The 27,411-nt window shown below is 40.6% G+C and overlaps 1 protein-coding gene across 1 annotated transcript in view; it reads left to right on the plus strand.

Annotated features, from left to right (window-relative positions):
• Positions 1 to 19,212: 19,212 nt before the first annotated feature.
• Positions 19,213 to 27,411, plus strand: part of RNF17 (ring finger protein 17) — a gene marked incomplete at both ends in the record, with an annotated part of 44,654 nt that continues 36,455 nt past the window's right edge. The window contains 6 exons of the mRNA XM_079537040.1: positions 19,213 to 19,292; positions 19,879 to 19,967; positions 21,929 to 21,987; positions 23,493 to 23,548; positions 24,872 to 24,971; positions 26,894 to 26,974. Of these exons, the coding sequence (XP_079393166.1) occupies positions 19,213 to 19,292; positions 19,879 to 19,967; positions 21,929 to 21,987; positions 23,493 to 23,548; positions 24,872 to 24,971; positions 26,894 to 26,974 (465 nt within the window). The remainder of the gene's footprint in view (positions 19,293 to 19,878; positions 19,968 to 21,928; positions 21,988 to 23,492; positions 23,549 to 24,871; positions 24,972 to 26,893; positions 26,975 to 27,411) is intronic.

Here is a 27,411-nt window from a genome sequence, read left to right on the forward strand (position 1 = left end):
TTTCCAGGGGGAAAAAAAAGTAAGTCGTGGAAGTTCCCATAGGAATGTGGGAGACAATATGTACTTTGGTAGGACTTAGAAGTAATAGCAGTAGTACTGTATATATTGTATACAAAAAGAATCCTCCTCAGGCTGCATTAAACATGCCATTGGGACATGTGAGGTTTGAGAAGGACCAAAATGTAAGATAGTAAATTAAGAAAACACACTCTGGCATAATCATACATGATTATCATACATAATAATCATACCAAATTACATTATGTGCATCATAAATCCCATTGGTATCATAGAAATAGATAAATAAAGTAAATATTAATCTGTGAAGCACTGAATAGGCCATTTATTCCAACTACATGAACATGTGAAAAGGCTGAACTCAGCCACACTGCTTTTGTTAAAAGACATTTGATTCTGTTTTTGAAAAGGGAATCTGAGATTCTTAGTAGCGAATTCTATTCAATTTCATTCTATTCTATTTCATCTCTTACCTCACTGCAGAGTTGTTTTGGTAGCTCTTCAGCAATACAAGGCCATGCAGTCACACAGACCTTTCCTGTAAGAGGTTAGTTTTAGATAGAATTTAGGCTCAGGAGTGGACTTGGTAATTATTTGAGGCTGGAGATATTGCTAGCGATCTCTTTGTTCAGTGAGGAAAGGTGTAATTATTATTTTTCAAATTAGTTGTGATACTCTGAATTTGTTGCCAGTGTGGCACGTGCATAATGTTCTAATTAAATAAATGTTGCTATTGACACACACCAAAAATATGGACTACCTGTCAAACCCCCATTGACAGAATTGCAGTCTATAATGGAAACAAACACCCAAAGTAAAGAACAAAGAACTGCACAAGGGATTTCAAACAATGTGGAATCTGCTCCTAATTTCTCTGAGTAACAACTATTGCTGTAGCTTTATGTTTTAGTTACCTATTTTGAGAGAAGTAGGATTGCTGGAGATTGGTATTTTTTGAAAATAAAACTGGCAAAGAGTAAAAAAATAAAAATGATGACAAGAAGGAGATCTGTTGTCCACTAACCACACTGGTTATGTGCTTCCATGGGCTCATCGTCAAGCATCCCTACTGCCTTACTCTGGGAGTATACTTGACAACATCAAGAGATGTTTACTTGGAACATCAGATCCGAAATGCGCTCATTCTGACCTTTCAGCGTGTGTATATGTATGGCACGTGCCCTTGATCTGGTATCACTAGTGTGATATTTGGGATGGAGCTGCCATATGGCCCAAATATGCCTCGAGACTAGCAAAGTCAGAGCCCAAAGTGATACTATCATGTTTGAATAATCTTTGCAAGTACTGTGAGTATTTAGAGGAACATTTTGGTGTTTCAGCAAGTTATCATCAATGCATTCCAGGAACCTCTTTGATTTCTGGTGCTCTGCTGCATTGCCCTTTCAAAAGATATCGAGGTGGTTGAAGTCCTCCATGAGGGCCACATTTTGTGAAGCTGCTCCCGTCTGTTTATAGAGAGCCTCACCCACTCAGTCTTCCTCATCAAGCAGCTTGCAGCAGACCCCCTAATAATGTCTCCTTCCCCACCTTCCCTTTAACCTTAATCATAAGCTCTGTCAGATCCTCCACCCTGGGTGGCGCTCCATGGACTCCAGTCATTGATGTGGAGGGCAGCACCCCCTCCCCCTTCTCCCATACCTGTCCTTCCAGAAGAGCTGATAACCTATGATACCCTGAGGAGTCTATTCCTACAGTCCAGTCCTGAGAGCCATCCCATCATGTCTCAGTGATGCTAATGACATCATAGCCCTGTAGGTATATGCATGCCTGCAACTCCTCTTGCTTGTTCCCCTTGCTTGATGCATTAGTATGCAGACATTTGAGTTGAGCTCCCACTATGGCTGATTTACCAACTTGAATTCCCTTATCCTGTATGTTAGGTGCTGTCTAATGGCCTGTGTGACTTAGTATGTACAACTTAGAGTACTCAAACTACAAAAAATATTCTAATCCTAGTCTTTGCTACAGTAAGCCTTTCAAAGGTGTGAGATGGAATAGCACTTTTACATATCCATTGATAAATATATGTAAAGTTCTCTAGAAATCCGTCTATCACCTTTTTTTTTTCATGTTGGCCTCTCTAATGTTTGCCCCTTGCAAGCATGAAGCAAGGCATTCAATAATATCTACCTAAGTACACTGTCATAAATTCTCTTTTGCTGGACTACCTGCTTTAAAGAACATAAAAGCCATCTGGAATCAAAGCTGTCTAATCAAGAATCAACCATGTTACTGGCTTAGGTGGAGTAATAGACACCATAGTGAAACTATGAGGGTTACTCTGAAAGTAATGCCTCCTATTTTGTCACATTGACCTGAGATGTCAGAGGCAGATGTTGGCAGTATGGTAGTAGAGGTTGAACCTTACCACAAATATTCTGTTACATTTTATTGCTGTGTGATAGGCGTTAGCAGTGGGACAGTCTGACAAATTGGCATCCGACATGGAAGTGCATGTGAAGTGCGTCATTGAGTTCCTCCATGCAGGAAAAGAAGGACACCCACTGACATTCATTGATGCTTGCTGAATGTTTATGGAGACCAAAAACAGTAGATGGGAGCATAGTGAAGCCATGGGCGGTGTGTTTCAGCAGTGGTGACAGCAGCAGCAGGTCACCTCTAATGGTGCAATTTTTATGAGCATGACATGCAGGCTGTTGTTCGTGAGTGGCAAAAATGCAGAGCTCATGGTGGTGGCTATGTTGAAAAATAGTGTTTTGTAGCTGAGACTTGTCTCTGTCAAACAGTGCTATTATGCTTTTTGTATCTATTGCTGTTTCCATGGAAATGGAGGCATTACTTTTGGAGCAACCTACATAACTGTATTAGGGTTTAAGAGTTGGATCGTGGAGGGAAATGTTATGAAAAAGAGAGAGAAGCCTTTCAAAGAAAGGGAAAGAAAGAGAAGAGAAGTAAAACTGAACTAAATTCAATACAGTCTAGAGCAAAGCAGTTTTTCTTAGTGAACTGCAAATGTAAACAAAAGATACTGAACACCTAAATTGTAAGGACCTAAGTGTCCAACCTCCGGTTGGAGGCCTGTAACTAGCGGTGTTCCTCAGGGGTCTGTGCTGGGTCCGGTCTTGTTCAACATCTTCATCAATGACCTTGATGAGGGGATAATGGCCACCCTCAGCAAGTTTGCCGATGATACGAAGTTGGGAGGATTGGCTGACACACCTGAAGGCTGTGTTGCCATTCAGCAAGACCTGGATAGGCTGGAGAGCTGGGCAGAAAAAAACCGGATGAGGTTTAACAAAAGCAAGTGTAGAGTCTTGCATCTGGGGAGGAATAATTCCATGCACCAGTACAGGTTGGGGGATGAGCTGCTGGAGGGGAGCTCTGCGGAAAGGGACCTGGGTGTCCTGGTGGACGACAGGTTGGCCATGAGCCAGCAGTGTGCCCTTGTGGCCAAAAAGGCCAATGGCTTACTGGGGTGCATTAAAAAGAGCGTGGCCAGCAGGTCAAAGGAGGTGATCCTCCCCCTCTACTCTGCCCTGGTAAGACCTCATCTGGAGTACTGCGTCCAGTTCTGGGCTCCCCAGTACAAAAAAGACAGGGATCTCTTGGAAAGAGTCCAGCGGAGGGCCACAAAGATGGTGAAGGGCCTGGAGCATCTCCCCTATGAGGAAAGGCTGAGTGAACTGGGTCTGTTCAGCCTTGAGAAAAGGAGACTGAGAGGGGACCTGATCCAGGTCTATAAGTATCTAAGGTGCGGGGGGCAGAATGGCGAGGCCGGACTCTTTTCAGCAGTGAGTGGAGACAGGACAAGGGGAAATGGCCAGAAACTGGAGCATAGGAAGTTCCACACAAACATGCGCAAGAACTTCTTTACAGTGAGGGTGACGGAGCACTGGAACAGGCTGCCCAGGGAGGTGGTGGAGTCTCCTTCTCTGGAGATGTTCAAGACCTGCCTGGATGCCTACCTGTGCTACCTGGTGTAGGGAACCTGCTTTGGCAGGGGGGTTGGACTCGATGATCTCAGGAGGTCCCTTCCAACCCCTACAGTTCTGTGATTCTGTGATTCTGTGAAGTGTTCACATTCAGCCTCTGATCCCTGTGCATTCTTTCTACTGATATCAATGGTTAAGAGCTTTGTGCTTTGGGATTTTCTGTGTTATTTTAATTAATATTTAGCTTACTGACTCCAGAAAATAAGACAAACCAGGGGAAGGAGCAATATGTACCTGTACTTCTTTCTGCATCCGCTGTATATCAGATATTCCTTAAGATGGAAAGGGACCTCTGGAGATAATCTACTCCAACAGCCTTGCTCAAAGCAGGATCACCTGGTATAGGCTGTTCGCAGCCATGTTCAATCAGGTTTTGAATATCTTCAAGGGGAGAGATTCCACAACCTCTCTGGGCAAACTGTTCCAGTGTTTGACTACCTCTACAGTAAGAAAGATTCTTATTATGTTCAAAAGGAATTCCCTGTTATTTTAGATGTGCCCACTGCCTCTGGTTGTGTCCACTGATACCACTGAGAAGTCTCTGGCTCCATCTTTACACATTCCTATCAGGTATTTATACACACTGGTGAGGACCCCTGAGCCCAATGGTCTTAGCACAAAACTTTATCACTCAACAACATTTGAAAAAGACTGCCCCTAGAGACAACAGGTGCAATAGCAGCCACAGAGGAGACATGGCAGAGTAAGTGCTGCTTCCATGCAGTAAAACATTTTTCTTTTCCAGAAGTGTGTAGCACAATTAAGAGTCCCCCACCGAAGACTTCTTCCCCTTCTTTGAAGTGAGTTTAACTCTATAACCTTGCACAAACATAGTGCAGGATAATAATCTATTATCTTCTATGTTTTTGTTGAAGACAACATTTGTTAGAGCTACCCTGTTAAATAACATCTTTATCTTTGTTTCAAATTACTGCAAACACCTTCTCATTATGAATTACTCGCTTCTTGCATGACTCCTTAGTGATGAAGCACTGGTATTCCTGAAGGACAAAATGTGTTCAGTGTCACTCTACTTTCCACATCCCAAATATTCCGTGATCCAGGCTAAGATCAACGTGAATCACAGATCTTGTATCACTCATTCAATATCACGCAATGATCACGCTGCTTTCCAAAAGGGAGAAGCCAAAGGAACGCCTCTGGCACAACAGCAGGTTTGTACTAGAAAAATAGCCACTCAAGTGGTACTGCTTACCTCAAGAGTTTCATGCTCAAGAGCTGGCAGAAACCAAGGCTGTAACAACTTCTCCTGAGTTTTGTTTAAAAAGGTCTTCATGTTGCTTTGTTTATTGAGCAGATCCAGCTTCTGAGATCACAGAGTGAGTTAAATATTTAAAAGCACTGAGACAAGTAAACTTCTATATGACCTGTCAGAAGCTTGTGTTCCCATGTATGCATGGGCATGAGAATTGCTTTGTGAAAATGCTAGGGCCACAGTTTTCTGCCAGTCTTGTGGAAGCATAGCACTTCTGAAGATCAGAAATGTCTAAGCCATTGTTAACATAGTCTATTAATTACATTAAATGAGGTCTTGTTGAAGTCAAATGGTTATTTTCACTTCCTTCTTTGATGCTGCATACAACTCAACCACTATTAGCATTGTAGCCAGTGAGGATAAAATAAAGAAATAAAGGGATGACAAAAGCTGCATCTGGATTTTGATGGAAATTGCATATATTACACAAAGACATCATATGATTCAAGCCTGGGACTAAGTAGCTCTCCTCCTCTCAATAATTATGTAGGTGTCCAAGGTAATGTGTTTACAAATGCAGGTGATCTTGGAAATCCTTATGCAAACTAGCAGCCCAGTTCCCTCTAGTTTACATTTTTCAACAACATCTACTATGGATTGCCAAAGTCTTATTGTTTCTTATCAGCCAACTGCAGATTTTTCTGTTGAGAAGGAAAAAAAAAAAGAAGAAAACTTAATTTTAAAGTATTACTGTTGATACTTTATCCTAGGGAAAGGACAGGCAGCAATATCCATCAGTCCTTAAATCCCCTTGTTTACTGTGCCACTAGACTTTATGTAATGTTGTTTTTCTTCCTGAAATACATCTGCCAGTGATATGAAATGATTGCACTGTAATACCCTAAATGTTTTCATCGTGTGTAATTATTTATTTTCTTGCCATTTTGAAATCCTGGGCAGATTGCTGACTTGATGATCATGTTTTCCTCTAGAAAATATTTAATAGGCAAAGAAAAAAGCCTTAAAAGGACCAGAGAATATTGTTTAGGTAACCTGCCACTTGAGCAATCAGAGGTATAATACTAAATTTTATTAGGAAAATATGAACAAGTTTTTTTTATCACCAGCTTTTAATTGTTATTGTTTGTCTGAAACCTTTATCAAGTAATTATAGCATTAATTACAAACAGAAAATGAAATGAAATGAAACAAATGAGTAATAGCCAAGCTGACTGGACTAATCTTTATTGTCTTTTCAAACTCAGCTAAAGGCTGAGTAGTGTTATTAGCTTAATTGAATGCTTGTAGAATTTCAGGTATACTAACTCAGTTCACAGAAATCTGTGATTAAATGTTACCATGTAGGCCTTAGCTGTTTACGTGGATGAAGAATGAAGATAAACTAGTAGTGTGGCAGCACAATCCTCTTTGTTTGTGGGGAAAAAACAAAACAAAACAAAATGATATGAATGTTGCAAAAGATGGTATTGTTGGAAATATCCCAGTAATTTATCAGGATGGTATCTCTGATAAAGCAGATTTTATTCACAATTGCAATGGCCGGTGTCCTGCAAACAGGAGCACATGGAGAAAACAGCGTTACATCTCTTATGCTCTATTACTTGATGGTTATCTCTTCCTCCCCTGGTTCCTCATTGGCTGAGTATTTGAAGTTCACAATCTTCCCTCAACTGTACATATGGATACTGGATAAACATAAATTTTTGCTAGCTAAGCATAAATTACTAATTATTTAACTTCTACCATTTGCTCACTCAACACTTGGTCATTATTTCTGGACATCGGCTCATCCTTGAATAGAGATAAGTTTGGAAGGAGGATGGAGGGGAATATCTTGGTGCCAGGCCGTTGCATCCCAATCTACCCACAGAGCAAGACAATCCAGCCTTGTGTGGAGACCTTGGCTTCTTTAATGTTTGTTAAGTCTGTTTTTCTTTTGCTGAGAATCTCTTATCCAAACAGAATAGCCTTACAGTATGCTTTCTAGTCCATAATACTATACCAAACTGTTTGCAATATTTAAAAATTATTGCAGTTTTGCAAGCAAGAATTAATCACATAATTCAATGACTGTATTTCTAAAATATGCTACTAACATATATGGTATTTCTACTTTTTCACATCAGCTATTTCTAAGGACAAGTTATGAAATACAAACACATTGTGCTCCACTTCTTCAGATCAGTTCCCCCTTTTCAATACCTAATGCAGAAATAACATTCCATTCCTACAGCATTTAGTACATTTTCAACAATTTTCAACAATTTCAACAATCAACAAGATCAACAATTCTGAAGGCTGCCATCAGAGTGGATTAAAACATACAACTTTAGGAGTGTGGGAATGGTCAACACAGTAGCATGAAAAAGCACTCTTAGTCACTCAGGTAAAACACAAATATTCTAACAAGCATATTCCCTGTGGTCAGACTTTTTTTTTGTCAAGTGCATTGAATTAATTTGATTTTGAAAAGTCAGTTGCTGGTTGAACATAAAATGAAACCTTTGTTTTTTCCTGAGGATGGAGTTTTCAGGCACCACGGACACTTCTGCACGCTTGTTCAAACTTTCACTCATAATAAACTACTACACTTCAGTCTTCTCTTAGTCTTGCTCACAGACATCAGTAAATCCCAAACCTAGTACATGGCTGATGTGCATGGACAGAATGTCTGACAGTTTCTGCAGGCTGGATAGAACAGAACAAGTTTCTAGCCACAGAACCAAATGGGTGGGATACCCCTCAGCTAAAGTTTGTAACATAGATGTCTCTATCTCAGCTAGTCTCCGATTTCCTGTTGTGATAACAGAGAAGAATAGGTAGTGTCATTCAGCAGTTTTGCTCTGAACATCTTGAGAATGCAGACTGGTATTCTAAAAGTGACTGCTCCTCTTCAGTTGTTACAAGAGGATGAATCAGGTCTAGGTTGCAAACAGTTATATATCCATCCACTTAAAACCAACTCTCGAGGTACTGAATGCCTGTTACCGTTGCAGACATGGTAGCTTTTCATCACAAATAGCAGAGAGGTGGCATTCTGTACTCTACTGGGTCTCATGTCCTTGTTAGCTGTTTCAGTTTCAGCTGCAACGGAATTGCTTTCTTCAGAGTGTCTGATATAAGGATAAGTTTTGGTTCTAGGAGAAAAAACAGTATTGGTAATGCAGCAATGCTTATAGTTGCTGATAAGCAGTGCTGTACAGAGCCAAGTTCTTTTGCAGCTGGGAGAGAACAGAATTAGGACAGCTGACTTACACTGGCCAAAGGGATATTCCATGCCATATGGCATGATGCAGGAGTTTTGAAAGGAATGGGAGTTGATCTGGCTCTGTTCCACTGCTCAGGGGGTGAGCTGGGCATCGGTGAAAAACTAATGACATATGCGAAATAGGTGTGTGTGTAGAAATTTTATGGTATGTATGGTGAACCATCATGTGCCATAGTTGAATTTAATTCTCCAGAAATGCAGGCACTGTGTGTTGTTATAATTCTAAAATATTAACTTACATAGTAGGCCTTCTTTGGATTCTTGTGTTCAGATTATGTTAGTATGGAAATACTAACTAAAAAATATACTGTTCCGTATCAAAAGACAGTTTGAGAATGTGGCCTTATCTCTGACATTGGCCACAAGTGGCTCTTTAGAGCAAATACATCAAAATGGACAAGGGTGGCATGATGCATCTTTTAGCGAACTTGATAGCTATCAACACTTACAGACTATAAAAGCTACAGCAGGTCATGTCTGCATCATCCTAACAGTTCAATTCATGGACCATAAATTGACTGATAAAATTTTAACACAGTTACACTTTTGTAGGAAGTAATTTTTATTGTTAAATTATGGATTGTTTTCAAAAGTGCTTCTTGCTTAATTTAAGGCTACCACTTAATCGTTTCATCAGATGCTTTCTGGTTCTCATGTTAGAAGAAATGAATGAATATGCTTACCTACAATCTCATAGAAAGGTATAATATACTCTATTCCTTCCGCAATATTTATCCTAAGCTGCAGTCTTCCTATGGAAATTTCTGTATACTTCTAACCATTCACAGTGACCTTTATCTCTACCTTCAACAAAGAACAAATGCTCCTGAGAGTGATTTGGAGCCATATTTTCTTAAGTGTTCCATATTCCATATTGCAGTTATTAACCTCAATTTCATGTTCAGCATCATACGAATGTATTAACGATAGCTCTTTAACCAAGAAAAATTAGCTGCATATTTCAATCATCATTCATGATGATTCAGATTCTGCATTCTTTACGCCATCATATTTATTTAGAAAATCAATAAATCATATTGATTATAGAATCACAAAATGATTTAAGTTGTAAAAATGCTTGAGATCATCAAATCCAACCATCACTCAACACTACAAATACACCACTAAATCATGTCCCTAGGTGCTATATGCGCACATCTCTTAAAATCCTTGGAGGATGGCAACTCTACTCCATTTCTGGGCAGCACATTCCAATGCATAACCACCTTCTCCATGAAGAAAATCTTCCTGATGTCTAATCTAAACCTCCCTCGGTGCAACTTGATGCCTGTCACTCCTCACATGAAAAAAAGAAACCGACATCTACCTCACTACAACTCATTTCAGATCATTGTAGAGCAATGAGGTCTTCCCTCAAACTCCTCTTATCCTAAACAGCCCCAGTTCCCCAGATTCTCCTTATAAATCTTTATAAATCTTTGTTTCCAGTCCTTTCACCACATTTGTTACTCTACTTTGAATGCATTCCAGATGCTCAATTTCCTTCTTGTTGAGAAGCTCAAAACTGACTGCAGTATTCAAGATGCAGGCTTAACCTGTGCCAAGTACTGAGGAACAACCACCTCTGTAGTCCAATTGCCTGATCACCTCAGAGCTAACAAAATGTTAAAGAATATTGAGGGCATTGCTCAAATGTCTTTTGAACCCTGTCAGGTGTGGAGCATCAACCAATTCTCTAGGAATTAACAGAATCATGGAATCACAAGGTTGGAAAGAACCTTCAAGATCATCTAGTCCAACTGTCCTCCCACTGCCCTTGCTACCACAAGCACTAAGCCATATCTCGTAGCTCCTCATCCAGATGCCTCTTGAACACTGCCAGGGACAGCAACTCCACCACCTCCCTGGGCAGCCATTCCAGTGCCTGACCATTCTCTGAGAGAAAAGGTTCTTCCTTATGTCTAACCTAAACCTCCTCTGGTACAACTTGTGGCCACCTCCTCAGGTCCTGTTTGTTGCCTGGGAGAAGAGGCCAAACCCCTCCTCATCACAACCTCCCTTCATGCAGTTGTAGAATGCAATGAGGTCTCGCCTGAGCCTCCTCTTCTCCAGACTATACAATCCTCCCAGCTCCCTCAGCCACTCCTCATAAGGCCTGTGGTCCAGACTCCTCACCAGATTCATTGCCCTTCTCTGTAAACACTCCAGGGCCTCAATGTCTTTCTTGTAGTGAGGGGCCCAAAAATGAACACAGTACTCAAGGTGTGAGCTCACCAGAGCTGAGTAGAGGGGGATGATCGCCTCCCTGCTGCTGCTGGCCACAGTATTTCTAATGCAGGCCAGGATGCCGTTGGCCCTCTTGGCCACCTGGGCACACTGCTGACTCATGTTCAGCCATGCATCAAACTGCATGGGGTTATTGTGGCTAAAGTGCAGGACCTGGCACTTGGCCTTGTTGAACCTCATCCCATTCACCTCAGCCCAGTGATCCAGCTTATCTAGATACCTATGAAGAGCCTCCCTACCCTCAGGCAGATCGACACCACCTCCAAAATTGGTGTCATCTGCAATCTTACTGCAAACTTACTGAGGGTGCGCTCAATCCCTTCATTTAGGTCATCAATAAAGATATTGTAGCACCGACCCCAAGGGGATACCACTTGTAACAGATTGCCAGCTGGACCTAACTCCATTAACCACTACCTGTTGGGCACAGCCCTCTAGCCAGTTCCTTACCCAAGGAAGGGTGTACCTGTCCAGGCCACAGGCAGCCAGTTTCTCCAGAACAATACTGTGAGAAACCATGTCAAAGGCTTTGCTGAAGGCTAGGTAGACTACATCAACAGCCTTTCCCTCGTCTACCAGTCTGGTCACCCAGTCATAGAAGGACATGAGGTTGGTTGAGCATGACCTGCCTTTCATGAACCCGTGCTGGCTGGGTCTGATCCCCTGGACTCCACACACATGCCGTGTGATCTCACCCTAGATGAGAGTCAGTTGCAGTGTTTAAACAGTAGACACATTTTTCCTAATACACAATCTGAACCACTCCTGGTCCAGCTTTCTAACCTCACATTCTATTTTAGCAAATAAAAACAGTATTACTATCTTGCTTAGTGACTGTTGGAAGTTATTTTATTCATAGGGCCATATCATGCATTCATCTCAGCATCCATCATGGTATACGGTGCACAGATGTTGACTCAGAAAGACACCGAAAGAGAACGGAGAGGAGAAATAGTTTCTCTGCAGGTGAGGCATTCTGGTTACCTCTACACAAAAAGTTGCAGTGAAGGTTTAAGCTAAATCTCTCATATTTTTCACACATAATTTCTGAGGATTCAAGAAGAGACTACATCTGTTTCTCAGAGTGCTTATGTTTTTCTTAAGCCTTTGGCTCCAAGACCACTGATTTTGACTGGCTAATAATTTTCATCTTTGAAAAACAATCACACTTGTGGCATGTGGTTGCAATATGTGTATAACTACCTTTGATCCAGTTAGTTTGGACAGTAATACATGAAAAAACTGCAAGCTTCATTGTGGACTGAAAAGGTTACCAGGGCACCTGGCTGCCTGGATTACCATTTCTTCACTGTTTGGCAAACAAATTATGTAAAACACAGCTGGAGTTGTTCCTCCACGCATGTGCAGAAATAAGGCAGTCAAAACTACATGCAGTCTTTACAGCATTGTGTATTATAATATTTTCTGCAACATTCTATTCCACAGATAATAAAATCATTATTAATGTCATCCATCAACATACTTGATTTGTGAAAGCAGTTGCATGGTGCCATGCTCTAGTTTTCTTTTTCCTGAAGAGTTTATAGTCCTTTTGGAACACACACACACGTAAGCAGTTGAAATATTTATTTCCAAAAAGTGTTGCTTGGCATTTTTCTGTTTTGGGTTCACATACTATTCACATACTGCTATTCTTTAGGCTCTAGTAAAGTTTCCTGAAGACTCTGTGTACTTTAAGCATTTTAGAGCTACGTTTTAAAATGATCTGAACAATAAAGGAGAAGCTTAAAGTTACCCTGTATGATTGAGTGAAAACAAATTACAAGCCTACTCACCAGCATGTTCCTCTCAGTTATGTGTTTAGAACCAAAGAACACACACTTTTTTTTGTCTGCTGTACTAACTAAACAGTAATTTACACTCCAAAGATTTGGAGGGGGAAAAAAAGAATATTTCATGAAGAAGAATCTCAGATGGATTTTTAATGTGAAACCAAGTTTCTTAAACATTTTAAAGACCAAAGGTAAAGCTTGGTTCACAATTTGGGATGCAATTTTATCTCCTGTGGCTGTATACAACCTGCATTTCAGAAAGATGTCAAGATCTTTTACACACATAAATATAATCCACAAAATGCCAGACAAACTTCAGTGACTACACAAAGCCTTCAATTAGACCCCACAGGGCCCTGCAATCTCTCTGATATCCTTTCTATATCTGGACCCAAATTTGTGTCTTGCTAAACAAATAAGTTTTAGAAGTTGAATGATGAAGATAGAAAAAGGTTTTCTTCTTGTTTAAATACTCTTTCTTTCCAGATGTCTTTCCCCTATTCATATGGTGTGGTCATAGTCTTTTGAATAGTAAATCAAATTGGGAATACATGCTCAGCCTTGCTATTGGATAGACTTGGAGACATGGAGATGAAATCTTACCTCTGCTGGGCTCCCAGATTTGGCAGCTGAGCACAACAGACAAAGCTAAGTCACAAGCCAACCTCTGGCTGCCATTTTCCTACATGGAAAACCAGCTGGAAGTTCAACAAAAAGTACTATGTCACAGTCACAATAAAAAGCTTGTAAGAGGAATGTTAAGGGATCGAAGCTTGATTCAAATGTGAAAGGCATCTTATAAAAATCACAGTAATATTTTTAATCAAAAGCTTTTATAACCATGAGTTTTCATGCCATATTTCTTGTTAATACATCTGGAGAAAGATTTACCAAATTTCTTACACTCTGCTTAAGTCAGGAAAAAAAATGCGTGTAATGAAAGCAGTCTATGATCAGCACTGAAGGACCAAACTGTCCTTCATTACACTTACAGATGGTTTGTTTTAACTGTCAGGGTGGGTGAGAAAAGGATACCTGGCGTATTATTAATTTCATTAGTAGAAAATTAGATACATAACAGCTACTCAATATAAGCAATAAGTAACTGTTAGTATGAGGAAATGCCCACTGAGAACAGTCACAGACTGCATTGTCAAATGGAAGGAAAGAATGTGCAAGAATTGTGGGAGATCTAAACAGTTACATAACTGCAACATATGGATCCAGCTCACTGCACAGTTCCAGAATCATAGAATCATAGAATCATAGAATCATAGAATCATGGAATCACAAGGTTGGAAAGAACCTTCAAGATCATCTAGTCCAACTGTCCTCCCACCGCCCTTGCTACCACAAGCACTAAGCCATATCTCGTAGCTCCTCATCCAGATGCCTCTTGAACACTGCCAGGGACAGCAACTCCACCACCTCCCTGGGCAGCCATTCCAGTGCCTGACCATTCTCTGAGAGAAAAGGTTCTTCCTTATGTCTAACCTAAACCTCCTCTGGTACAACTTGTGGCCACCTCCTCAGGTCCTGTTTGTTGCCTGGGAGAAGAGGCCAAACCCCTCCTCATCACAACCTCCCTTCATGCAGTTGTAGAATGCAATGAGGTCTCGCCTGAGCCTCCTCTTCTCCAGACTATACAATCCTCCCAGCTCCCTCAGCCACTCCTCATAAGGCCTGTGGTCCAGACTCCTCACCAGATTCATTGCCCTTCTCTGCAAACGTTCCAGGGCCTCAATGTCTTGTGAGGTGCCCAAAAAATGAACACAATACTCGAGGTGCGGCCTCACCAGTGCTGAGTAGAGGGGGATGATCACCTCCCTGCTCCTGCTGGCCACACTCTAATGCAGGCCAGGATGCCGTTGGCCCTCTTGGCCACCTGGGCACACTGCTGACTCATGTTCAGCTATGCATCAACCAACAGCCCCAGGTCCCTTTGCTCTTCACAGTCATCCAGCCACTCATCCCCAAGCCTGTAGCACTGCATGGGGTTGTTGTGGCCAAAGTGTCGGATCTGGCACTTGGCCTAGAAATGTAGTGTAACACAAGGAAGGGTAAATATACATCTGGGACCAGAAAAAGGCAATACTTTCCTTTTCAGAAACAACACAGGTATATATCAAACTTAACTGATCCTGAAAAGTCTGTTTGGGCACAGTGGTGAGAGTAACATTTTGGCTGAAGATGAGTACACATGAATGTTTGTTTGAATGACAGTAGGCAGCTAATACTGTTGTATAAGTCAGCTACTTATGGTGATAGAAACTTCACAGAAGGTGCACAGAAGAAATTAGGCAAATTGGGTCATTTTAGAAATCACTAATATGCAGATACTGGTTAACTAAAAAACAAACAAACAAAACAAAACAAAACAAAAAAACCCTTGACATTCTTTGCAAGTCTCTTTGCAAGATCTCTTTTGTAGGACACTTTCTGGGATACTTCAGAAAGGAAATTAAAAATAGCATGAACCAGAAACTGTGAGTGATGAGTTGTGACCAAGTACAGTGTGCTCCCTCAGGTATCAGCTTCTTTCTATTAGGCACCATAATGTCCTGAGATTACTTCTCTAGACTGTGTAAGCCTCAGAAGAAAGTGGACAATTCAAATGTTAATCCTCTGCAATCACTGATTAAATTATAAACCTGCACATCCCCTGTGCACAGACATTTCTAAACATTGCTTTTAGTCTCCATTCTTTAAACACATGTAGCCCTTCCCACAACATTCAGGGGAAAACTTTTTCTGCTTTCCATAGTGATTACATACCAAATAAGAAAGACTTGTATTTGCAGAATCTGACAAAAAGAAAAAAAAAAATAACAAAAGGAAAAAAGAAAAAAAAACTGTCCATTTGTGCATTCTGTGGTTAAGTTTAGAAAGCAAATTTTATTCTGAGAAAGGACAAGATGTAGAGGATGGGAAAAAAGGGTGCTATATGTTCCTGGCTGGAAAGATGACCTACAGAATAGATATATGTTTTCAATCTAGATTTTACTACGATCTTTATATATAACCATGCTGTTTATACCAAAGAAAATAGTCTGTTCAGTGTTACCATTATACTGTATTGTAATTGCTACTGTAGACAAAGCTACAGAGGTGGATGAGATCACCCTCAAGTGAGTCCACCCGCAGTTAATCCATGCTGCCATCTTGTGGCTCCCAAATAGACTGACCTTTTATATAGCATTTTAAGTATTGGGAGTGTAAAATCAGGAATTCATGGTAATGTTCGCTCAACAGCTAATTTCACAATTAGAAAATGTTCATTCTATTCTGCTATAATCTATAGCAGAATCTATAATCTAAACAGTCTATAATTACTGTTGTCTGTTCTAAAACATTAAACCATGTTGCCACCATGTTGTCTTCATATTCTCAGAATGGCATGGACACAAAACTGAAGGAAGAGATGAACTACATGTTTATTATTTTAGGTACATGTTGACATACATACAAACAAGATACACATGATAGAATGATGTATATGTATGTATTCTATAATTCCTTCCAATTTATGGGAGATAAGCATAGCTATATTTTTATGAATTTTAACTAGCAATTAAAAATATAATGATGATATACTAAAAACAGTTAGCATAAACTTTTAAATAATACAAACACTTTTTCCTGTTGTTCATTCATTTTTTAAATGCAACTAAAGTTAAAAGAAAAGCAAGGATGAGCTATCATTTAATCAAAGAGCTAAGTAGGCCAAATTAGACTTCTCGTCAATGAGCCAGCTGGGCTGCTTTCTAGACAATTTTAGGCACTCTCAGTTTTAGATTGCATTCAGACCTTGAACACAGAAAATCTTTCCCATCATTTCACTATCTCAGGTACATGCCAAACCAATCTGACATTATCTGCCCTACATTTAACCCATCGTCCAGTATTCACCACGTTATTAAGTACCATTTATTAGACGTTTTTGGTTGGTTGTTGTTTTTTTTTTTTTTTACAAGAAATTAGCTCAGAGTATAGAATATGAGGGCAAATTTCATGTTCACAATTCATTTCTCAAGTTTGAACTAGAGGAAGCAATTTTTAAAGCTAAAGAGAAGGTGAGAAAACTCCTTAGATACTAACTTCATTGTGATAACTGGTTGGACAATCTAAAGGAAAAGACAACTGGGATTTATAGTGAAAAAGGGGGATAAACTCCTATGGGAGTAGTCAAACACGAGCTAACCAAAGATGTGGAAATGATAATGTGCCATAGAATTTGTATCTAAGTTGAGTCTATGAATTTTGATGCCAATATATACTTCAGTTCTCACCCATGTCTTTTGAAAATATTTTACAGAAGTCTCTAGTACATTTTCGATGTACTATGGGTGGGTTTGATTTTGCAGTGATGTACTTTTATTTTTACATTGCAGTTTGCCAGCTACCTCTGTGTAGAAACATCTCATTGAAAAGATGGTAGCTCCAAATCAAGGTGGAAAGTTAAAAGTAGGCCACTTTCTGAGTCTAGATGTTGAAGATGCCATCTGTATGCTGACAGAAACGCAGAACTAAAAGACAGCGGCTTGTGAAATTGCTGGAGCTATCTGGAAAGGGAAGGTATTTGGGAATCTCTCTTCAAAACCGGAGTATAATCTGGTGTTTTCATGGAAACACAGAATAGCCCAGGTTGAAAGGGACCTTTAGGATCATGAATCTCCAACCCCCCTGCCACAGGCAGGGCCACCAATCTCCCCATTTAATACTAGATCATTTAAATGCATAGACCAGTTTTTCTTGAGTTTAATCATGTCCTGGTTAACAAAGAGGGCTTCTTGCATAAATTGCTGAATCAGCTTAGGATAACTCCTAGAAATTTCCATTCTTCACAAACAAATCATGTGGAAAGCACATTCAGGTGCAACTGTAACATTCATGCTCACCTGGTCTTATTTTACAAAACGCAGGTGAGAATGTAGTTCCATAGGATTGTTTGATCTGGAACTTTGCTGCTCTTTTTAAGTATTTTTTTTTCCATTGAAGTACTCAAGGAATGGAACAACTCTATGAGGACAGGCTGAAAGAGATGTGGCTGTTCAGCCCACAGAAGAGAAGGCTCCAGGGAGACCTGAGAGCAACCTTTCAGTGTCTAAATGGGGGTATAAGGGAGACATTCTTTAGCAAGGTCTGTTGCTATAAGACAAGGGGAAATGGTTTCCAACTAAAAGAGAGGAGATTTAGATTGGATTCAATTGGAAAAAGCTTTTCACAGTAAGGGTGGTGAGGCACTGGCATAGGTTGCCCAGAGACGTGGTGGATGCTCCATCCCTGGAGACACTCAAAGTCAGGCTGGATGGGGCTCTGAGCACCTCACGGAATTGTAGGTGTCCCTGTTCGTGGCAGGGGAGTTGGACTAGGTGGCCTCTAAAGGTTTCTTCCAACTCAAATGATTCTGTAGTGAAAAAAGAAACCTAAGAAGACATCATGTGATGTTTTCAATTCTGCTTTATTTTCTTCGTCAAAGCTCCAGTCTAAGAAACATTTGGTACACTTAAGAGCTTCAGAAGAAAACTTTTACCGTGTGAACAGTGGAAAGACACAGATAATCAAGGTCTTGTTAGGTAACCTGCCTCTTGGTTTAGAGGCTTGTGGTAGCAACGGAAATTGGAGGATGGCTGGACTAGACGATCTTGCAGGTCATTGCCAACCTTGTGAATGCTATGATTCTGTCATTCTCTTGGAAATCTGGCTCGGCTTATGATTTGGCAAGAAAAGCTTCTAAAATTGAAAGGGGATATAAGTGGTGCTAGCTGTGTTTTCATGTTTGTGAATTAAATAGAAATGTGGAAGCATGCTAATTTTATGATAGCCAAAACAGGAATGGTAAAACACTGGAAGTTGTGCCAGAGGAGGTTCAGGTTGGATATTTCTTCTCAGAAAGCACGGTGAGGCAGTGGCACAGGCTGCCCAGGGAGCTGGTGCAGTCACTGTACCTGGAGGTGTTCAAAAACCATGGAGATGTGGCACTGAGGGCCATGGTTAATGAGCACAGTGGGAATGGACTGGTGGATGGACTAAGGGATCTCAGTGGTCTATTCTAACCCTAATGACTCTGTGATTCCTGTTCTGAAAGAAATGAGAACGTGTATGGAAAATAGTAACCCCAAAGTATGACTTGACGGCTCTTAGCCTTGGCAACGCCTCGTTTTCACTGAAGAGCCTCAGCCTTTGCAGCCGACCTGCGGTGGGGAAAGGGGGGAAGAGGAGGCGAGGCCGGGCAGCACCTCACAGCGCCGCGGCGCACTCTTCCCGCGCGGCCCACAGCAACCGCCTTCCCGCCTCGCTGGGATTGGCTGCGCCGCGAGCAAGGACGGACGAGGCGCTCGGTGATTGGTGGCGCCGTCAGTGCTTTGGTGCGCGATCGGCGGTGCGAGGCGTGTGGGTGTAGGCGTCACCGTGACGAGCGCTGTGGAGGCGCGGGTGGACGCTGGGCAGCCCTGCGGTAGCGGTGGGGCGCCGGCTGAGAGGAGTGACCGCCTCTCCCCGCTCCTCTTACATTCAGAAGGCTTTATTTTCAAGGATAAAACAGGTGTTTTCTAGAACTGCGTCTCTTCCCTTTAAGCCTTGCCACGGGATGTAGCCAGCAGTGTTGGATGAGAAGTGTGTGCGTTGTGCGCGTTTGTCATTTTTTTTCTTTTTTCTTGGTGAAAGTGTGACGACATGCTGCGAGGAAAGCAGGAGAGCCCTGTGGATGGCAGTAATGTGGAGGAACAGAAGAGGAGAAAGCTGAATGCTGTCAGGTGTGTGCCTTGGAGGCTGGTGAAATCAGTGTGACCGAAGTTCTGATAGTGTAATTATTGGGAAACAGTACTGAGGGAATGTGGATAATAATGTTTGTGCTGGGCTGTGAGAGTACTTTCCTTTGTAACATTAGCAGTCCAGTATACTTGAGCACTTAGCATTTAGGAGACTTGAGGGAAAACGTTGTGAATGTCTTGGGATGTTTTCAAGTACTGATGTATTGGGATATGAGTATTTTACATCGATCTGAATGTATCCTGCAAGTAGATAGCTATGTTGGTAGGTTCAGTATATCATTAGTTAAAATTAGTTAAATTAGTTATACAAGATGAATGTGATTCGTACTGTTACACAGTCAGTTTCCTAGTGGTGGTTGTAGTGATCTTGTTCCTTAAAACCTCCAGTGCTGCCTTTGTGGGTGACGAACTGTTAGTTTGTGGTTTGTGGCTCACGTATTGAACCTTCCTTCCTCCTGTGTAATGCCATTTGGTAAAACTGGGCAAGCTGTGTTCTAAGAGGGCTGGAAATCACCAGTATTTGTGTTATGTTGGTGTCCCTAATGGCTTTAAACCTGTATTTCTGAAGGCAATGCCTTAAGATTCTAGAAGAGGACTGCGCAGGACCAAGTTGCAGGAGTGACTTGAGTTGTATCTCAAAAGGTATGAATATGAAAGGTAAATTTTTGGCTCTCTTATTTCCAGCAGTTTTGCATGGTGCAGTGTTTATTATTCATTCACCAGCCCTATGGTCTCCCAGTGACAGTAGGTAGGCTGCAAAATGTGATTAAACTTACTTTGATGCCTTCTCTTAAGAGTAGTAAATTCTGTTGAGTATGTGCATGTGTAGATACTTCGTAAAACATGATTTTTTCTTAATATAGCAGCATATTTTGAATATGTGTTTTCTTTTGCTTTTTTTATTTCCACTTTCATACTTTTGTATTAGTAGCAGTAATATTATGCAGTTAATCATACAGATAATACCCTAGTCATTAAATACAAGTAAGTTTTCTGTAGTTTCCATATAATTTTTGTGCGTATTTATGTGTGCATTTACAGAATGTATGTCCAACCTTCAGGCTTGGCTGGGCCACATTGGGTGAAGAGGAATTGTCTTGGGCTGGATAAACGTGCTCTGAAAGTAATGTTTCCTATTTATTTCTATGGAAATTAGAATAGCTACGAAGAGCACGATAACAATGCTTGACAGAGCAAATTCTCAGCTGCAGAGCTCTGTCTTTCAGTGAAGTCACGACAATGAGCTAGGCATTTTCCCTAGCCACGAACAAGAGCCTGCGTGCTTTGCTTGTAACAGTCTGCACCAGTGGAGGTGACCCATTGTAACCACTGCTGAAATGCGTCACCCACTGCCTCACCATGCTCACATGCAGTGTTTGGTCTCCGTTCAGCAAGCGTCAGTGAATGTCAGTGGGTGCCATTTTTTTAGCATGGAGGAATTCACCGATACATCCTTGCTTCATACACACTTCCATGTCAGATGCCATTTTGTCAGATCACCTCTCTGCTGCCATCTGTCACATGGCCACAGATGTAACAGTATTGATGAGAAGGATCAGCCTCTACTGCCATAGCACCACCGTGTGCCTCTAATGTTGTGGGCCAACAACATAAAGTAGGAGACGTTAGTTTTGAAGCAGTTCTCACAAAATATAAAATGTAGCTCATGTATATGGGTAACAAAACTTATTTTAATCTTTGCTTTTCTTCTTTAAATTAAAAAAAAATAAAAAATGTAAAATAAGTGGGATATTTGACCTTGTTTTTTGAAGCTAATGAGTCAGGCTGGTCCAAAAGAAGTAGCTGCAATTCTAATTCATAAGCTGCTCATCGGAGATTTTTGACTTTTTACTCATCTGTGTATTATTTAATCCGTGAAAATTATTCTTCACGTATGTGTGTACTGCCAAAAGGCCATGGCATGAATAAGATGTGGTGGTGAAGCAAAGGATGCTTGTAGTTAACAAAATGCGCAAGATGCTCTCTTCTAAGAGATAACTGAAGTTTGATAAAGAGACATGATTGGATTACTGAGTAGAATGTCTAACTGCAGCTCTAAATGTTCCAGATGAAAATGTGCAGGTATTCATATCAATTGGAAACAGTGTCAGAAACATAATTTTTTTGTGTGTGTGATCTTCAAACCTTTTTTCATGTTCCTTCATTAAAACAGGAAGCACGGCTGTGTATCTTCTCTGTTCAGAGCGCTGTGTTTAGCCAGTGTCGCAAAATGCAAACAACTATTTGCCATCTCTCAAGCCAGCACTGCCCTCCCTGTGCGGTGGTTTCAGTCAGCACTGTGTTAATAGCACGCTGACTGTTTGGTTGTTGCTGAGCGATGGGTGTTTGCCCAGTGCTGCTGCGTGGTGTAGAACAGCTGCCACTTCACAGGGGTTTGGGTGGCATCTTGAGCCGTGCCAGGCTGCGTGTCGGATGTGCCAGACTTAAAGTTTTCATAATATGCAATCACAAATGTGAGTGTTCAAATTCCTGTTGACTTCACTAAGTTTATGTGCAAAGCTGTTGTAGTGATTATGTATTCCTGATTGTCTAAGTAGTTAAGATGCCCTCCAATTTAAATCCTCACAGTCAAGTGCTGTCTGTGCTTGCTTTTGCAGAGATGTATGATGTTGTGAACAGTGAAGAGACTGATTTCCGGGGTTCCTCTTCTACAAAAGTAGGTTGATCTAAAGCTTTCTGTTCAGAAGTCATTGTGATGCTCTGAATAGTGGTATTACAAGATCTTCTAGGTTGTTGTGGAATGTGGTTACAGTAAGTTCAGCTCCTGACAGAGATAAATGTGTGCTGTGGCCTCCAGCTCTCCAACCGAGTCTTTGCTAGCACATCTGTAAATGCAGCATAGGTATGCAATTAGCACCTGGCAAAGTTCAAAGCCTGGTTTTAGGAAAACCTGCTCTTTACAGTTGTTGTCACTGTTAATTATTGCCAGCTCCGTTCCACTTCTTCATTTTGCTCATAACTGCAAGAAAGGAACTGATGTGTGTGTGTTTAAAATAGATAATAGTTCTCCCTTTTCTGTCAATTCCAAATAAAACGAGCTGTTGGAGTGGGTCCAGCGGAGGGCTCAGGGATGATCAGAGGGCTGGAGCACCTCCCATATGAGAACAGACTGAGAGAGCTTGGGCTCTTCAGCCTGGAGAAGGCTCCAAGGGAACTTTGTTGTGGCTTTCCAGTACCTGAAGGGGGCATACAGGAAAGCTGGGGAGGGATTCTTCGTAAAGGCAGGTAGCAACAGGATGAGGGGAAATGGCTTTTAACTGGAAGGGGGTAGATTTAGATGAAGCAACAATTAGAAATTCATTCTTGTGAGGGTGGTGAGACACTGGAACAGGTTGCCTGGTGAGGTTGTGGATGCCCCCTCGCTGGAGACATTCAGGGCCAGGCTAGATGGGGCTGTGAGCAACCTGGTCTACAAAGAGGTGACCCTGCCTACAGCAGGGGGTTGGAGCTAGATGATCATAAAGGTCACTTCCAACCATTCTATGATTGTGTGGGAAAAAAATTATTTTAAAAAAAAAAAACCAAACACTTAAAACAGTAGTGTGTGCCTTACAAATATCTCTCTTCTAGCTTTTTTAAGAAAATGCTGTACTTGTAATGCAGAAAAGATTCTCAACATTCTGATAGCATTTTGGAAGAAACGCATGTTTTGGACAAAAACTCAGAATATTTCTTAGGTGTTTTTAATGTATCTGAAAGATAGGATGTGGCCATCGTGGTATTTCCATTGTGAAACTCAGGTTTGGCCAAATTGCAAAACACAAATACATTAAGCCTTTTTTATTCAATTTTATTGAAGTTATTTTAGTGAAGTTATTGAAAAACAAGTTTACTAATGCAGTTTGTCAGGAGCATTTATTAGTTTTGCGTAGTAAGGAAAAGTACTTAGTAAACAGGAAAGGAGCATTTGACTTCTACTAGGAACATTACTTATCACAAGGAGAATGATGGCTACAGAACTTCAGCTTGAGATCTGTTTTCTTGCACCACTGGTTGCTCCTGTGAGCAGTGATTGCTGTGAATCTTGGTCTCATAGAAACGTGTACAGGGGGTGATTTACTGAAGGTAGAAGCAGGCTTGTAGTGTGTTTTATGTTTGGGTTTTTTTACTGGGATTTATATCTGTATTTGAACTTGTTCTGCTTTTTCCTTCTAACTGTAGACCAAAGCAGATGTTAAACTTGGACTGTATGATGGCACCTCAGAAAGGGTAGCGAGGTAAACCTTTTTTTCATGTGGTTAGATGCCATGAGGGGTGGGAGGGGGTGGTTAGGAATGACTTGAGTGTTTTCAGCAGCTTTTTGTTGACTGACTTTTTGGATCTATGATTTTAATTAAAAATTTAAGCATGTTTGTACTAATGTGTTCCCAGTATGGCTCTTCAGTGCTGCTAAAAAACAACTGAGGGCATCAGACAAGCACTGAGGGCCTCCTGCATTTCTCACCTTCAAATGCAAGTCATATTTCACTGAAAGGCAAAAAGAATAAGTCTGGTTTGGCTCAAAAATACTTAGATCTGAAGGTTTTGTACGTTATTAAGGGTAACTCCATGGTAAGGGCTCTGAGGGAGAGTGGAGAAGTGCTGAAACCCCACAAGCACTGCATCACTGACGTGTGTCCTCCAGCCCCTCCTGTGCCTCTGCATCTTCTGCTTAGGTGACCAGTTCCAGCTGTGAAGGTCAGATGACAGCAAGGTTCTCTTAAGGTCACACTTAAATTACATTAATGTCCATAGCTTACCTATATGTGAACTTCAAGAGAATGTTAAAGAGATGGTGTGTTTCCCGTAGTGCCATTGCCATGGAGGTTCATGTTGATAGAAATAAAAATAGCCAGAGATGATCCTTAAAGTCCCTTTAAAAGTATCTAAGATATAAGTGCATGTAAGATATATTGCTGAACTTCAGAGTAAGGTGCACTTACTCTGCACTTACTTATGGCTGCCTTTGCAGTAAGGTTCTCCAAGATCTTTTGCAGATCATTAGAAACAAGCTGAGTGCAAGAACAACTGGTCCTTCCTCTGCAGTTTGGTTGGTTTTCGTAGGTTGCTTTTGTGAGAGTCTTGGAGGAGAGCTGGGATATGTCACTATGATATCACTGAAGAGCTTTTCTACAATGTCAATAGATTGTTTTGAGATAATCTGTCATCTATTAGATTTTTAACCCCTTCATCGATATTTGATGGGATATCTAAAAGAAAATGTTAGGGCAACAAATGAAAAATAAATGCTGGAATTTTAGTAGCCATACATGTTACTTTCATCTAGAGTGAAGAATCATTACTACCTTGAAAGCTTTTATTTTGCCTTGCCAAAATTGTTCTATAAAATAGTAGATGCTACAGATCAATTTTAAGATGATACAGGTAGGAAGGAAACTTCAAAATGAAGTATGTCTGGTGTATCACCATGTAAATTCAACTCTGTGTACGTGTGCTTAATTAAATGTTTGGAAAGACCCAACTGAGCATTAAAATTTTGGGGGGAAGTTTGTTATTTTATTGAGAATGTGTAGGTTTTTCCTTGAAGTCTTGTTTTGCAGGCCCTTCAGGTCAGTCACTGGAGAGAAAAATGTGCAGCGCTTGGTTTCCTCAAGCAATGGGCAGAAGTCTGAACTACTTCTTGTTCCACCAGGAGACACGGTGTGTTGATGTTCCATTTCCTTATGTTTGCACTTAATGTTTTTGTGTGCATGGTTAATACTGCATTACTTAAAATACAGAAGTTTGCAACTTCAGTAGTTCTGACTTGATGTGGATTTCAAGTGCAACTGTTAGTTAATGAGGTAACAGTGAATTCTGCGTGCACCTAACAAGATCGTAGCTGAAGAGGGTTAATGTGTTCAGCTGGCTGTGCTGTTACGTATTTTGAATCTAATTTGGAGAAAAAATTAAAAACCTACACACTCTTGAGGCTTTATATTATTTGGTTGGGGTCTTTTTCTTTCTTTTCAAACTCAAGGTTGCTGCAGGGCATGTGCAGCACATTCTTAAAGGAATCTAGTAGTTTCTCATGGCAAAAAGACAGGCAAAACAGTGTTTGAATAAAACAGTGTTTTAAGAGAGATCTGTAAGTTCTCTAAGCAGCTGAACGAAATTTGTAAAGTTTCAGGCAGGGTGAAAAAATTTTATATGTATTTTAAATTGACAATTAAATAGGAATTAGCGGTATAGCTTCTGCCAGTCCTATTTTTTGTATGGAAATCATCCTTTAAGGTTACTTTGAAAGCATGTTAAGTTGAAAGTGTCTGTTTTGGTTTCTTATGTAGTTTTTGTAGCAGTGCACATTAAAGTTTGAATTTTTTTCTGAACATCTCTGGAATGCGTCTGTTCCACGTAAACCTTAAACTTCGATATGTTAATGTTGACAAAATACTAAAGCAGATAGCCTTAGGTCATCTTTGGAATACCTTCAGTCACAGATCTTAAGTAATTCCATGGTATTTTTACCTGTTAATCTCCTTATGTCTTCAAAAGAAGAGTGGCGTTGGTTGGCATAGGGAAGTGTGACTTGGAGGGTTTTCTGAATATGAGATACAGTTTAGTAGCTTAGTGAGTAGTAATGGTGACAGGAGGAGGGTTGGACTGGATGATCTTGTGGGTACTTTGCAACCTTGTGATTCTATGATTCTGCCAGTTCTCTGCTCTTAAAAAGGACACATAATTGATTTGAGCTGTTGGGATATAGGTAGTTGAAAATAACTTCCAGAGATGAAGGTATAAACAAACGTCCTCTGTTAAGTACATGTCAGTGTGAATGTTTGTCTCTCCCTGATCATGCTGCAAAGGTGGTGCTTCCTTCCTCCTACCCTTCTAACCCATTTGGTTAGAAGCAGAACTGTTCCAGGTTTTCAGACTCAAGTTTTAACCTCTGTCTAGTTTGTGTTTGTTCTCCTTAATTGCTAAGGATAAAATTCTTCAGAGATTGAAGATATTTGCATATTAAGTTGGATTTTGGCAGAATAATTTTGTTTTCTAATAGTGTCAGACTTACTGGTGCTTGACTCTTTTGGGACATCCTAAGCAGGTGTTTTGTTCTAAGCAAAGTGGCAGAGCTCTAACAGACCCCCTTAACATAAACTTCAGTATTGCTCGTGGCAGAAGAATGCACTTCTGTATGTGTGTATTTGCTTCTATTTCAATCAATAATTCAAATACTTGTTTTTCTTGCATCAGCATTGCACTGGGAACTTGTTAATTTTCTTGCTGTTGTTGTTCTTGGTTTTACCCCCATTCTCCCCCCCAAAAAAAAACATCCATAAATGCTGCACTTTGAGAGGACTGCTGTATTTTTTTTCTTTCTTCAGTTTGGCACACTTTCTTTGCTTTGTGTTAGTAATTTTGCTTTGGTTTTCCTTCATGCGCTGTATTTGCTTCTTTATTTTTCTGTGTGCATGCATGCAGATAAACTCTATGTATTCAGCAGAATGTGATGTAGATGCAGCTCCTTTGGAAGATCGGTGGCAGCCAACTCAAGTGCTCGTCTGTCAAAGCTGCAAATAGGCTTAGCCCATGTTATCTTCTAGTCGCGTAAGCAACTCATTCATCGGCCAATCTTTCCCTAGGAAAATGAAACTGTAGAAGATATTGATGAAGCTTTGTGGGCAGGTGTTTGTAATCTCAGCTGCTTACAAGATGCACATGAGGTGGGTGAAAACAAACATTTTGGGATTTGCTTAATATAATATTAGCCAAGGTAAAAGCTTTTTGTTTTGAGTACTTGCACACAAAAACATTGTTCAGATATGCTCTTAGTGGCTTTGTTTCAGCATCTCCTGTACTTAGGTGTTAACACTACTACTGTGGGTGTACTGCATTAAGCTTGAGGCTGAATGGAGCACTTGACCCCTTGCATAAGTTGAAGTTATTGGGTCAGTCTGTACATCAAACAGAGCCGTATATAAGCTAATCTTTGAGCGTTAACGCATTCTTTTCCTTGGATCAGGCTGAAAATCAGCATTCACTTATGCTCTGGCAACTGACTTAACTCTCTTTTCTTTTGGTTCATTTTGAATATGAAGGTGGAAATTATCTGTGGACAACAGAAAGTAGTACTTTCCTAGAACAGACGTGATACAAAAAT

Source organism: Tetrao urogallus (assembly GCF_951394365.1).
Source record: "Tetrao urogallus genome assembly, chromosome: 1".
NCBI classification, from domain to species: Eukaryota; Metazoa; Chordata; class Aves; order Galliformes; family Phasianidae; genus Tetrao; species Tetrao urogallus.